We start from the raw sequence: 14,742 nt of genomic DNA on the forward strand, positions 1-14,742 counted from the left end.
AACACTGATGAAGACACCATGCACAGACGTCGCCGCATGCACAGCACTGCAGGAGGCACTGGAGAAGGCACTGTCTTCCGGGGGCTGGAGGGAAGCATGGTGCGCATCCAGCGCATGCAGGGCAGATCCATCCAGGCCTGCCACCGGCAATTCCGTGCTCTCAATCAAACTGTAGGAGAGATGGGGAAGGGCATTACTGATATAGCCAATTGCAGCAGGGACATGGTAAAATCAAATGACAACCTAGTTGCTGGTATTACGTCTGCTATCACGCAGCTGTGCGATAAGATGGACCACATCGAGAATGCAAGGCGCAGGGACACCCGCGCTACCAACAGGGCGCTGAATCGCCTTGCCACTGCCACTGCACAGCTATGCAGGAGAGGAAACAATATGCAGGAAAGCCTAACACAAAATACGGCAGAGGTCACAAGGGGCATAGCCAAAATAACCAGTGCCCTAGAGGCAATGATGATCAGTAATGCTGCTCACAATCCTGCCCTGGATGTGGCTGAAGGAGAGGACAGTAGTAGCCGCAGCAGCTTGGGTAGTGCTGTGGTGCCTGCTCGTAGGGGCCGGAGGCGCACAGCTGAGCCTTCAAGCCTGGAGGAAGGCAGTGGGGATAATCCCAGTGTGTCTGGGAAGCGGCAGAGAAAGTGACTATCCAAGTTTGGGTGAAGTAACCCTGGACATGTTGTCCCCACCTTTGTACATGTTAATTTGTTGCACCTAAGTGCTGTAAATTCGTGCCAACAGATAAATACTTTACTTCCATTCACAACCTGTCTGTGTGTCATTACTTACTCAGAAATAGTTGGCTGTTATTTCCTCACGCCTGTATCTCCCATCACTTGGTGTTGTGACTCCAGCAGGTTGTATGTCAGGCACGGCATTGTCGTCGTCATGGTCCTCGTACTCCTCCAACTCCACCTCTGTACCCTTTTTGACAGCCAAGTTGTGCAACATGGCACAGGCAGCTATGATTTTGCAGCATGTTGTGGGGGTATACTGCCTTGCACCTCCACTCTTGTGAAGGCATCTAAATCGGCTCTTCCAGATGCCAAATGTCCGTTCAACCACATTCCTTGTACTTTTATGTGCCCGGTTATACCTCCTTTGGCTGGGTGTGGAGGGGTTGAGGTAGGGAGTGAGAATAAAAGAACGTAGGGCATATGCACTGTCTCCTAAAAGGGAAATGGGAGTACATTACTCACATGTATACTTGTAAGTCTCACTGCAATATGTGTGAATGCTGTCGCAGACTCTGTCTTACCTAGGAGGTATCCTTCGCCAAATTCCCCTGCTGACAGCCGTTCATAGATGCCGCTGTTCTGAAATATATAGGAGTCATGTGTACTTCCAGGGAATTTAGCTACAAGGTCTGTGATGACGTACTTTGCATCGCAAATCACCTGGACGTTGATGGTGTGGCTTGACTTCCTATTGCGGTAAATGTATTCGGTGGCAGCAGGGGGACAAATGGGGGACAAATGGGGATGTGTGTCCCATCAATGCATCAATGCAATGCATATGGGGAAATCTTGCCATCTGGTAAAAGTCTGATTTTGTTTGTACCAGTTCAGCATGGGTGGATGGAAATGAAATATAATGCTCCATCCTGTGCAACATGGCGTCAAGGAATCTGTGGAAAAACCTTGAGAGGCTGCTCTGGGTCACCCCTCCCACCACAGCAACCACGCTCTGGTAGCTCCCTGACGCCAGCAGGTGGAGGCTGCACAGCACCTGTACATGTGCTGGTATTGCATGTGCCCTTGGGGTGGGGTGCTCCAACAGTGGTTTAAGGTCCCTGATGAGCTCCATGATGGTTACTGGAGCCAACCTGTACCTTTGTACTATCTCCTCCTCTGTCAGCATGAACAGGGTGACCCTCTGCCTGTAGACCTGCTCCTGTCTCAGCCATTCCCTCTCTCCTTCCTCCCGTAGCCGTAGACGTCTTGCTATTACATAGAATGCCGCCATTGTGCAAACTGAATTGCATTTTGGGTCCTTTTTTATAGGCTGCACCTGGTTACCACCTGATTTGAATCCATGGTAAATTCCGACTCTCAAATACCGATTTTGAGGCAAAATCGGTATTTCTGGGCCTCCCTACATCTCGATTTTCAATTTTACCTACTTTAATTTACCGATCGGTAACATTTCCGATCGGTAACATTACCGATCTGTGACATTACCGATCGGTAACATTACCGATCGGTGTCATTACCGATCGGTGTCATTACCGATCGGTGACATTACCGATCGGTAACATTACCGATAGGTAACATTACCGATAGGTAACATTCAATTATCGGTATTTTACTGCTCGGTAAATATACCGATCGGTATAATTACCGATTCTGCCTATTTTTGGTCACCTACATATCGAACGCTCACTACCGATCGGAAACGGACGGAAATCGGTATTTTCGGCCGATTCCGATCGGTAATAGCCTACCTACATCTGGCCCCAAATCCATAAAATAACATTCAATATGTTTTATCGGGCACTGTTTCTTGACAGTTGTTTCCATTGTTTTACTATATATTTACTGATATGAAATAAGCCTTTACTTGAAATGGTGATTTTAGCTTGCCTTCGACTGCACTTAATTTTGTGTTTCTGTTATTTTTTCATAGCAGTTCATGTTGGAGCTCACATGATAAATGCCTTCAACTTTTCTGTGAACTACAACAAGGACTTTCCAGGACTCAATGTTGCAAGTTACAAGAATGAGGTCAGTAAGTACTGGTGGGAGACTATTTTAAGTCAGTTCCAGAAAAATTGTTCAGTGTGTTGACATGATCTACTTTTGCTTTTGACAAGTGCAGATATTAATCCCAAGATTGATATTCGCAGGTTGGATTATCTCGCATAGATGCCGCCTAGCCCAGTCATATCACTTTATACAAACTAACTTCTATGTGCAATGCCATCCACTTAGCTTTCCAATCAATAAATAATTTAAAGGTTTAAAGATATAGTCCATTTATTTTATTTTTTGTTCATGACAATCTGCAAAAGCTAAATTTGACAATGTTTTGAGTATTTACAATATTGTCTAATAGAGCCATTTTTAAAACAAACTAGGTTTCTGTGGTTACAAAGGTGTTGTATAATATTTTGTTTTTATGCCTTGTACTTACCCTCTCATATGTTGCATAGGTTTTAACGTTCAAGAAGTTAAGCACTTAGATCACTAAGTGAAATATCGCAATAAAAAGTCTTGCATGAAAGAATGCAGGTGCTGCCGTTTGCAAGGTATTTTATTACCAGTGGGCTTATAGCTTGCCATTACATAACATTGATTAGTTTCATTGTCTCTCTCATTTGCTTGCTTCTCTTTGGTCAATGCTTGCCGGCTTCTCTTCCTCTTTGTCTGTTTGACTCTTCCCTCAAGCATGGCTCGAGTATTTTTATCCATCCACTTCTTGCCTCGTGAGAGCTACTATTTTCTTTTTGTTGAAACATTTTGCAAAGATGAAGTCCAGTAGCCGAAATGTAGTTTAAGATGGATGTATTTAGCTTTAGTTACAGGTTGGTAAGTTCATGTAGAGCAGCCCTACTGTCACACCTCACCTCACCGGCACCCAGACATTCCATTCAGCATCACCACACCAATCATTCATGCAGCACATTCACAATGGTTGAGCAGCTAGGGAGAAAGCAACAGGAGAAATACATATACAGGATACTACATATCCCACCCTTTATATAACAAAAAAATGAAACTGCAAAACGGAATAAAGTATTGGTAAGAAGATCAATTAAACAGAAATATGCTAAAGTACACAAATGCAAGAAGTGAAAAAAAAACATTAACCAGAAGAACCATAATAAAACATTGCGAAAAATTGAGTAAGATAGATAGCTGAATAAAGAGCAACAATATAGCATTGAAAATATATTACGAAGATGCATAGGTAAATATACAAGAGAAAATTGAGAAGATACATAGATAAATATACAGGATGATAAATCATGCATCCTCCCCCTCTAAACATTTCTTAAAATATGGCATAAAATATGGCAGAAGAAACAATATGTTAGATAAATGACACAATCGTACCTATGACTAACACCAACCACACCCACTGGCCAGACAGGCATGAGGGGATGCTCAGCACAGCACAATATGAACTAGCCGTATGAACAACTGACACACACATGTATAACATGAAAGTAATGGGATTAGTACACCACACCAAACGTCCCCAAGACAAGGGTTAGTGGAGAAACCTGAAGCAACAGGTGACACTCACACTCAATCAACATCCTTAGAATAAGGACACGTAGTGAAAACTGTGAAAATGGGGGACTCCCACCCATATAGCCACTCCTCACTTAAGGGCTGAAAACGAAACATGTGAAAATGGGCGACTCCAATCCATACAACTGCTCCTCACCTAAAGGCAGCAAACAAAACGTTTAGCACAGGGTGACTTACACACTGTCCAGTCATCCCTCATGCAAGGGTGTGAAACGTGATCTGAAGATATGGGACTACTACCCATTTGGACACCTCTGATATAAGGGTCTGTAGTGTAAATTGTAGAAATGAGACTTTCACCCATTTCCACCTCTCATATAAGGGTATTTAACGACAACATAGACATGGGTGAGTCGTAGACTGTAGACATGGGACTATAACCGATATAAACATCCCTTGTCTGTAATGTAAATTCTAGAAATATGACTTTCACCCATTACTATCCCTCGTGTAGAAGTGTGTAAAGGTTACACTAAAGAAATGGGCAATTCCCACCCATAGCGCAATCCCACATGTGAGGGGTATGTAGGGTTTAATGTAACAATGTGGCGTAAGATGTAAAATAAAAGGACAACATATGTAGACTGTAGAAATTACTCCAGGACCATAAAACTACCCTCACAAACATACATAAACTGACACAGCAATACAATGCTAATACGCAACGCACCAGTAAACACTCCCAGACATGAGTATGCAGTCATGAAAACATAGCACGACAAAGAAACTGGTGACCAAAAGAGCAGTTTGTGACTTCCAGTACAACAGTGTAGTGAGCAACCAGGAAACTGAAACATAAAATAGAAACAAAGATATACAATTAAACTTAAGAAATTAAAACATAACATCAAAACTGTACTGGGTCACTGGTGAGATTGCTAACGCGGGATTACTGGTTACTAATTATCTTACCAAATCCCAAACTATGTCGACTGAATCGTTGGTACCTGTCGTTGAGTAAAAGGTAATCTCACAATAAGTCAATCAATTTAAGAACTTACACCACTCTAAATGACCACCAACCAAATTTAAGTTTTAAAGATTTAATATAAAGTCAAAGATAACTGAAGATACAAACTTCTCAAAATGAGATTCAAAAGGTAAATTGGTATCACTATAAACATGAACTTCTTGAATAATCTAAGTCTGAAGAACAAAATAATAAGTACAAGCTCAAAAACCATAAGGGTTGTCAAAATAGAAATAAGTTGCAATCTCAAAGTCATTACAGAAAAGAAAATTAAGGTTAGTCTGTCCCTACACTATACTAAGTGACATCCCTACTTAGCAAGATCTTAACCCTCTAGGTGTCAGCCGTGGTGACTTCCTAAGAAGATCACGCACTTCTCTTTGTCTCTTCTCTGATAATGGGTCTCTCCTGATCAGCCTATCTGCCTACCCATCCGCTTCCTTAGGCTCCCAAAATCATCTGCTCTGCTCTCCTCCCGGATCGCTTTCCCTAATACCAAATCACATTTCCAATAGAAACGCCCCTTGGGACGCCCCTCACGTGGTACATCTTTGCGCGGCAAACTCCATGATGGTACTCTTGAAGACCCTCGTTATAGTTGACCTTGGTTCCCAGGCTTCTTCTCCAGTGCGCTGATACCCCCTGAAATTCCTGGAAACTCCTACAGGCCTGCGCAAGGCGCCACTGAACAAAGTCCCTTTCATTCGAGCTGATTAGGACCCTCGCACCTGCATACAGCTCGTCCTGCAGTGGGCCTCAAATTCCAGACTTCACCATATCTTTAGTCGTAAAACACTCTCAAAGCTCTGTGCTGGACACCTCGCGACCTCTTCTCTAACGAGCACATGACGATTTAAACGACATGACATTATCTCCTCTGGCCTACTTGATTTACATGCAGCAGGTCCCTGCACTTTTAAAACGTTAACTTGATTTAAACAGCAAACATTCTTAACTAGCATACGTTTCTAAAATAACACATCTATAAAGCATATACTTTTAACCCTAAGTTCAATAGTACATTTGGAAGAACCATGTCAACCTTATCTCACATTAATTTAGCAGCACGTTCAGGTTTGCTGTGAATTGCCCTAAGGCCTACACAGTATACTGGATTTCAGAGTTACATTTAATTCGGACATGATTCTTTTAACATGAGAACATGAGGTTTTCACATATATTCCATCATTTCTACATTAATCTCACACCGTTATAATTATAGTTACTCTACTTAACATTCTATACATTTCACTACTGAATATAAAACACTCTGTATATTTCACTCCTGGATATAAAACACTCGTGTGCAAAACATGTTTAAACTAACTACGTGCTTGTAAATATGGCGTACTTATACATTTTTTTTCAAACTTGTGCTCTCTCAGTCCCCCCTTTGATGACCTTCAGGGGTCATCATCACCAAGACACCAAAAATGTAGAACCCTTCAAAGTGAAGACAGGGCAGTTCCACCTCTTTTCATACTCTCTAATGCTTTCAGACTCTTATAATGAGTGTCCTGCATCGCTGTCAACTCTTCTTCCTGTTTTCTCATAGTTCTCTGCAACCTATTTGCTCTATAACATTGATACAAACGCACCAATCCCCACAAAGTGATTACACAAATCACTATTATGATGATGGGTTTCAGTATGTACCAAACGATACCCTTTCCTAAGTTGGCAAACCAACTTCCAACTTTACCCATTCCATGACCTACTTTTTCCCACACATTCACCTTTGCTAGGTCCTCAATTTCGTAGTGTATGGCAGTGATATTTTGTATATACTTCTCTAGAGGTTTTGAATTGTCTGGAATGTAAGTACAGCATTCCTGGACCTTCAAGGCCTTACAGACTCCTCCCTCTTTAGCTAACAGAACGTCTAAAGCAAGTCGGTTCTGAAGAACCATTGCCCTAATCGATTGCATCTCACCTTCTATCAGCATCAATGATCTTGCAGTACTGGCAGATAGCCTATCTACGACTGTAGCTAACCTCCTAATTTTGATGTCATTCATTATCAATCCTAAGAAAGGGAATGCAGCACCTAGTACATCTCCAACTACTTCTGCTGCACCCAGCCCTCGTTTCCATCTAGTTGATATTTCCTTCTTAGGCGTGTCTAAATTTTCAACATGATATATTTTAGGGAAGACAACAGCCAGATAGCATGATCCGTACCAATTATCTGGTAACTTCACATAGGCATTTCTTCCACATACAAAATATACATTTGGTATTGCTTGCATCCCTTTCAAAAAGTTCTTAGAGTAATACTCCAATTGAAAGGCATGTTCACAATGGACTTGACCTACATAAAAGTTTTCATAATAGGAGTAACTCCTGTGAATGCACAGTTTTCCCCGTTTATCCTTATCCAAAGCAATTGGACCAATACTACCTTTTCTTTGATGTGCCCTTTCCTCCTTGGTCCAATCTGTTTCCCATTGTCCTGATGCCTTCAAAATCTTCTGCCTCCTGTACCTAGTATCTACCTGTGCTATAAACTTTTTCTCAACTTCTGATATTTGACAAGTCAGATTGTTCCTTCGAGCATGTGAAGTATCTAACGTTTTCCATGGAATAAACCATTTGTGTAATCTGTCTTCGCTTTTGTAATAGTCCCATTTGTTCAAATGCTTGAAATTCGGAACCTCTGGCAATGTCGAGTCGAAATTCGAGAAATAATACTCGAATCCTTCTCGTCCATAAAACATGCTCAACAATAAACTGCACGTTATTCCATATGTCAACGGAAGATGATGGTATCTGATACCCTCCTCCACTGAAGCTGGTAATTGCATACAAACGTAACAATCCTTCACTTCCATGGCATCAACATATTCATAAAGCAATTTAGCATAAGCATTTGACTTGTAATTTCCCTGTGACTCATCTGTGTGAAGCCTTTTTATTTCTGCATCTAACAACGCTTTGTCTTTCTCATTGATGTTTCCCTTCCCTTTAATAATGGTAGTTTTCGGGGTTGATACTCCCTTATCCTCCTTGACTGCGGTTTCATCCCCTTCGTGTCCCGCTAGGAATGAAACAGTTACCACTAAAATTATAAGAGAAACCACTACTCCTAAAAGTGTAACAGCTATACATTTTGCCCTGCGGTTCGGATTGCCAGCCTCCATGTTCTCAAACAGTGTAGTTCTTGACTTTCTTCCAGCATTCACTTCCTCTTCTTTTCAAACAAAGTCTTTCTCTCTTGCCATGTCTTTCTTTGAACACTTGGAAGCTTGACAATTTTTTTCCCACAAAACAGTTCAAAGTCCAGTAGAAAATAGACAACCCTAGCCCTTCTCCATCCACTAAAAGGAATCCCCTATCACTTTTCTTCTTCCACTCGGCGCTAGGTTATCTTGCAACAAGTTTACAATTTCTTTTCAAAAGTCTTATTTTCGTCTGAAGTTATGTATGACTCAAGGAGTGACACTACGTCTTCATAAATGTCCATCCGAAGTATCATTCCCTCAGGTTCTGGGCAGTTCGTACCACAACATGGAAAGTCAACTTTTTCTAGGATTATTCTCCTTATTTCGCTCAAGACAAGTGGACGGACAAAATTGAGAGTTAGCGTTTTTTTCAATTTCTACTCCTGGTACTATCAGTTCTACATCCACAATTACAAAGGGGTCCGTTCTAATCAAGATCACTTTCTTCACCTTTCCAGTTCTGCGCCCCTTTGAAGACATTCATAATATGGTATTAATCCACAACAATAAGCGCTCCTAGCATTTCTACTACTCGCTCAAGCATTTCCAAACGAAGAAGAGTTCCCTCCAATATTGGATATCGTGAACAGCAAACTGGAAACTCAACTGTCTCTAAAATCAATTTTCTTATTCCACTCAGGAGAGCAGGATGAACGATGTTGAGTGTCAGCAACCTTTCGGTCTCCGCTCCTGGCAGTAGAAACCTTATTTGCACTGTGATGATCGGGTCAGTTCTGATCAGTTCCACTTCCCTGATCCTCCCTGTTCTGTGTCTCCCAGACATCTGCAACGAGGTAGGTCCAGTCGGGAGTAGAGTATCTTCTACTAGGCACTCGCACCCTCCTTGATCTTCTAAGACCCTCCTCGGCTTGATCCTGGATATCTTCTTCTGGATCTGAGTCTTCGGATATAGGAGTAAGCGTTTCTTCCTGGGCCGACCTCAAACTTAGCCTTCTTCTCCTTGTTGGCCAAGTGGCAGCTCCAAGCCTTATTCTCCTATTCCTTGTCCTCTCACTTGGTTCTTGGTCGCTCTGATACGGATCTGAGTCTGAGTCGTATTCACTTCTGCTCTCTCCTTCAGTTGCGTCTTCTGTCTCACTGCCGTCCTGCCTTCGCTCTTCTTCTGAATCCGTTGCGTTCCCAACTTCTTCTGACACCCCCTCAGCTGCCTCAATCCCTTCTTGCAACTCTTCTTCCACTTCCGGGCTTTCGTCTGGGATGGGAGCTGTTCCTTCTAGAGGTGCTGGAACTCTTCGAGTATGGGAAGCATGGATCCAATTTGGCAGCCCCCCGCACTTCACCGCGGTGTTCGTTATCAGGATTACCTGAAAGGGCCCACGCCAGCGAACATCTAGGCAGTTCTTCCGGACGTGTTTTTTAACTAAGACCCAGTCCCCTGGGTTCAGATCATGACACAGGTTCCTCGATGCTGGAACTTCAGCCGCATGCACCTGAAGGGACACAGAATGGATGGCGTCAGACAGTCCTTTACAATAATCCAAGATCAGATCATCTGTAATATTCAATAGGGCAGTAGTTGGAACTGTAGGAAGTCTCATGGCCCTCCCCATCAGGATCTCGTGGGGAGAGAGACCTGTCCTCCTGTCAGGTGTGCTGCGCATGCTCATGAGCACTAAAGGAAGAGCATCTGGCCAACTCAAAGATGTGGATGCCACTACTTTAGCCAATCTATTCTTCAACGTGCCGTTCACTTGTTCCACAATTCCTGAAGCTTCTGGTCGATAACTACAATGCAGCTTTTGATCGATATTCAGTGTGGAGCACAACATCTTCACTATTTCGCTGTTAAAATGTTTTCCTCTGTCAGATTCCAAAGAGGCAGGCACCCCGAAGCGCGGTATCAACTCCCTGAGCAACAATTTAGCCACTGTGAGTGTATCGCACCTACGTGTAGGATACGCTTCAACCCATCTGGAAAATACGCATACAATCACCAACACATACCTAAGGCGATTGACTCTTGGCATTTCGATGAAATCTAATTGCATTCTATTGAAAGGCCCCCCCGACCTCCCAATGTGACTCAGTGTGACTGGTGTTCGTTTGCCTACGTTCAGTTGTTGGCAGGTAACACATCGTTTACATACTGATTCTGCTGCTATTCTAAATTTAGGGCAATACCAAGTTTGCCTAAACACTCTCATCATAGCATCCCTTCCTAGATGTACTGGACCATGTATTTCTCTCGCCATGGGATTAGCTAATTCTTCAGGTAACACAGCTCTCCCATCTGCTGAAACCCAAAAATCCATTTCACTTCGCACACAACCTGCTATTTCCCATGCCTTTTTCTCTGTTTCAGGTGCGTTCTCCTGCATTATTCTTAAATCCTCCCAAGTGTCTACAGTTTCTAACATCATACTTAATTCAGTCTTTTCTTCTGCACCTTCTATTTCCACCTTTGAGAAAGAATAATTTTGTTCCGCACAATAGCGTGCGACTTCATCAGCGTATCTGTTGCCTTGTGACACAAAATCTGTATTCTTAGTATGAGCTACACATTTCACTATTGCGATGTCAACTGGACCTTGTAATGCTTCTAACAACAGCCGCACAAATTCTCCATTTCGAATGGGCGAACCAGAGGAGGTCATGTAACCCCTCTGAGACCACAACTGCCCGAAATCATGAACCACACCGAAACCATATTGGCTGTCCGTGTAGATGGTGACTCTCTTTCCGTTTCCTGCTATGCAGGCACGAGTTAGGGCAATAATTTCTGCTACCTGTGCGGAATGTACTCCTTCCAGGCAAGCGGCTTCCACAACTCCAGTAATGGTACAAACAGCATAAGCTGCTCTCAACCGACCAGTATCGTCTCTTAAACATGAGCCATCAACAAAATAAATTTCATCGGGGTCTGACAATGGCTCATCCACAATATCTGGTCTGGGTTTCGTGCATAGTTCAGTCACATCAAGGCAATCGTGGTCTTCACATCCTTCGCCTTCTATTACAGTAGGTAATGGCATCAAAGTAGCAGGATTCAAGACAGAGCATCTCCTGAGAGTCACGTTCTCTGCGGCAAGTATAACTTGCTCGTAGCGCGTGAGCCTACTATTGGTCAGATGCTGCGTCTTCGTCCTGGTCATTAGCAATTCAACTGAATGTGGTACATACACCACCACTGGATGTCCCATCACAATACTCTCGCTCCTTTCAATGCTGACACCCGTTGCAGCAACGGATTTGAGACATCCGGGCAACGCTGCGGCTACTGGATCTAATGTAGCCGAAAAATATGCAACTGGTCTACGGGCATTTCCGTGGGTCTGTGCCAAGACTGACAAAGCACATCCCTCTCTCTCACAGCAATAGAGTGAAAATGACTTTTCGTAATCTGGCATTCCCAGAGCCGGAGCACGACATAAATCGTCTCTCAGCTGTAAAAACGCCACCAGACATTCTTCATCCCATGGTACCGGATCACTCACCTCCTTGTGCGTCAGTTTCTGTAAGGGCTTTGCTTTCAGTGAGAAGTTAACTATCCACTGTCGGCAGTAACCCACCATTCCTAGGAACATTCTAACTTCTCTCTGTGTTGTAGGCGCATTCATTTTCATTATCGCCTCAATCCTCTCTGGGGACACCTTACGTTTCCCTTTTTCTAACCTGTGCCCTAGATACTGTACTTCTGTCAGACAATACTGCAACTTGCTCGGAGATACCTTATGTCCATTTTCAGCTAAATGGTTCAGTAAGGCAATTGAATCTGCTTTACAAGCTTCCTCTGTCTCTGACGCAACAAGTAGGTCATCTATGTACCCTACCAGAACCGAGTTCTGCGGCAATACTAGATTTTCGAGATTCTTCTTCAACAACTGGTTGAAGATGGATGGGCTGTCTGTGAATCCTTGTGGGATTCGACACCATGTTAAAACGCGATCTTCCATTTTAAAAGCAAAAAGATACCTGCTCTCTTCATCCAATGGGATTGAAAAGAAAGCCTGACAAAGATCTATCACTGTGAACCATTCTGCTTGACATGGTATTTGAAACAGTATCACTGAAGGATTCGGTACCACGGGACAACATGAAACGACTATGTTGTTAATTTTTCGTAAATCCTGCACTATCCTGAATTTCCCGCTAGGTTTCTGCAAACCCATAATCGGGGAGTTACAAGGACTACCCACGATTTCTTTCAGTATTCCCTGCTGTATCATTGACTCGATCACAGGTTTTATTCCCGCAATCGTTTCCTGGGACAATTTGTATTGAGACGTTCTTGGAAACTCAACATTTGGTTTTACCAGAATTTTTACCGGTTCTACCCCTTTAATCAATCCTATATCTTCTCCTGTGAAATCCCACACCTCTGACGCCACTGCATCTCTTAAATCTTGGGGAAGATCTTCTACAGTCAGAGTAGGATATAGTTCTACACAGAATTTTGAATTGGCCACCTTAAAGGTAGCATCATCGTCGGTAGTCTGTACCTCCACTCCTTGTGGGGTGCAGTATATGGTGCAATTCAATTTGCATAACAAATCCCTTCCCAACAGACATACCGGACTCGAGTCACAAACCACAAACTGATGTTCATTCATGTGGTTTCCAATTTTCACAGACACTGGTTCTGTCAAGGGACTAGTCATTCTTTTATTTGCGACTCCTACCACCTGAATTGTTTCCCCTGACATTGGCAAGTCTGGAACCACCGCTGATCTCAGAGTCGAACGAGTAGCCCCAGTATCCACTAAGAACGTAGTGGGACACCCTGCCACTTCTGCCTCAACAAATGGCCCTCTTTGATCCACTTCTAGGACTGCCCCAAGGGTACAGTCCTCTTCACTGCTCACCCGTTGTCCTGTCAATGGATCAATGTAATAACACTTTTCTTCCTCGATAAACAGAGGCATTTGTTTAAAGACCTTTCCCCCAGCTGCTATCTTCGGTGGCTGTGGGAATTGGGCCCGTGGAGCCGAAGTCCCCCCTTTGGCCACCTTATTACTTGGGACTGTCACCTTTTGCACTGGGACTTCTTGGACCTGCTCTTCTACTTCCAGCTCTCCATTTTCAGGGTTAAAGGGACACTCGCGTCGCCAATGCCCCACCTGGTGACACTGATGACACTTTGTCGTTTTCTTTAAAGTGGCAAAGTCTATCCTAGGTCTCTGCCCTTCCTCATTGTCCTTATTCTGACCGTTTGGCTTTCGTCCCATCCCCTGTTTCTGCTGGCCACCCTTCCCAGCGGACTGCATTTGCACCACCATCAATTTCTCCTTTAGATTCTTGGCTTTAGAATCTATCTCGTCACTGCAGTACCTCGCATAACGTAAAATCTCATCTAGTGGTTTGTTCTGCCAACAGATTAAATGTTGCTGTATCATCAAACAAATATCAGGTCTCAACCCCAAGACAAACTTTGACACAAACTGCCCTATATCTTTGGGATCCATTACATCTAGTCCACTGTATTGCTTGAATGTTTTCAATAACCTTTCATAAAACTCGTGAACTGTCTCCTTGGGTTCCTGCCTTGTTCGGTCTATTTTTACCCAATCTATGTCCTGTGGTGGTACCTTATCTTTCAGCCATGCTATTACCCTTTCATACTTTTGCATGACAATCTCGGACGGTCCATTAGTCCGAAGATCCCTCACTGGTTCAGTATTTGGCCATTCAACACTAGTCTTACAAGGGGTCCACAGATCAGATGGGACCACGATGTCAAACAACGTGTTCAAATCAATCCACAATACCTTCGAAATTTTAACAAACCTCTCTACCTGCTTATACCACTCTACTGGATTATCCCGCAACTTCGGAAATGAGTTGGTGAATGCAGCTAAGTCTCCTCTACTCCAGGGCACATGTACATAATTTCCATTTGATATTTCTCGCAAAGGGAATGCCTCCATATGCATTACCCTTCCCTCTGGGGTCATCACATTTGTACTTCGTCTAACCGTGCCCTTTTTCGACCACCTTTCTTCCCATTTATCCAGTTCCCTCCACACTCTTATCCCTGATACCAGCTCTCTTATGTGTGTTTTTAATCCAGTAGTTCTCTTCTCATCTAGATCCTGGTCTGCGTACTGTAATCTGTGGTTACTCTGTAATGCCCTTGTCCTAGACAAATCCACGGCATATCTATCTGCCAAATCAGTCAGTTTCTCATGAAACGCTCTAGCTTTCCTAGTAATATCCTTTGCCATGAACAATAACTCATCCTGTTCATACAATTCTATCCTTTCCAAAGGCAATGTTCCATCTATAATCTCATCAACATCTGATTTTAAACTAGTAACATCAA

The 14,742-nt window shown here is 43.2% G+C and overlaps 1 protein-coding gene across 7 annotated transcripts in view; it reads left to right on the forward strand.

Moving 5' to 3' along the window:
• NOX4 (NADPH oxidase 4) overlaps positions 1–14,742 on the forward strand; it is an 840,225-nt gene that overhangs the window by 261,737 nt on the left and 563,746 nt on the right. For all 7 annotated transcript variants that reach the window (XM_078658423.1, XM_078658420.1, XM_078658421.1 and 4 more), the window contains one exon: positions 2,641–2,738. In XM_078658423.1, the coding sequence (XP_078514549.1) occupies positions 2,641–2,738 (98 nt within the window). The remainder of the gene's footprint in view (positions 1–2,640; positions 2,739–14,742) is intronic.

Source organism: Lissotriton helveticus, chromosome 8 (genome assembly GCF_964261635.1).
Source record: "Lissotriton helveticus chromosome 8, aLisHel1.1, whole genome shotgun sequence".
NCBI classification, from domain to species: Eukaryota; Metazoa; Chordata; class Amphibia; order Caudata; family Salamandridae; genus Lissotriton; species Lissotriton helveticus.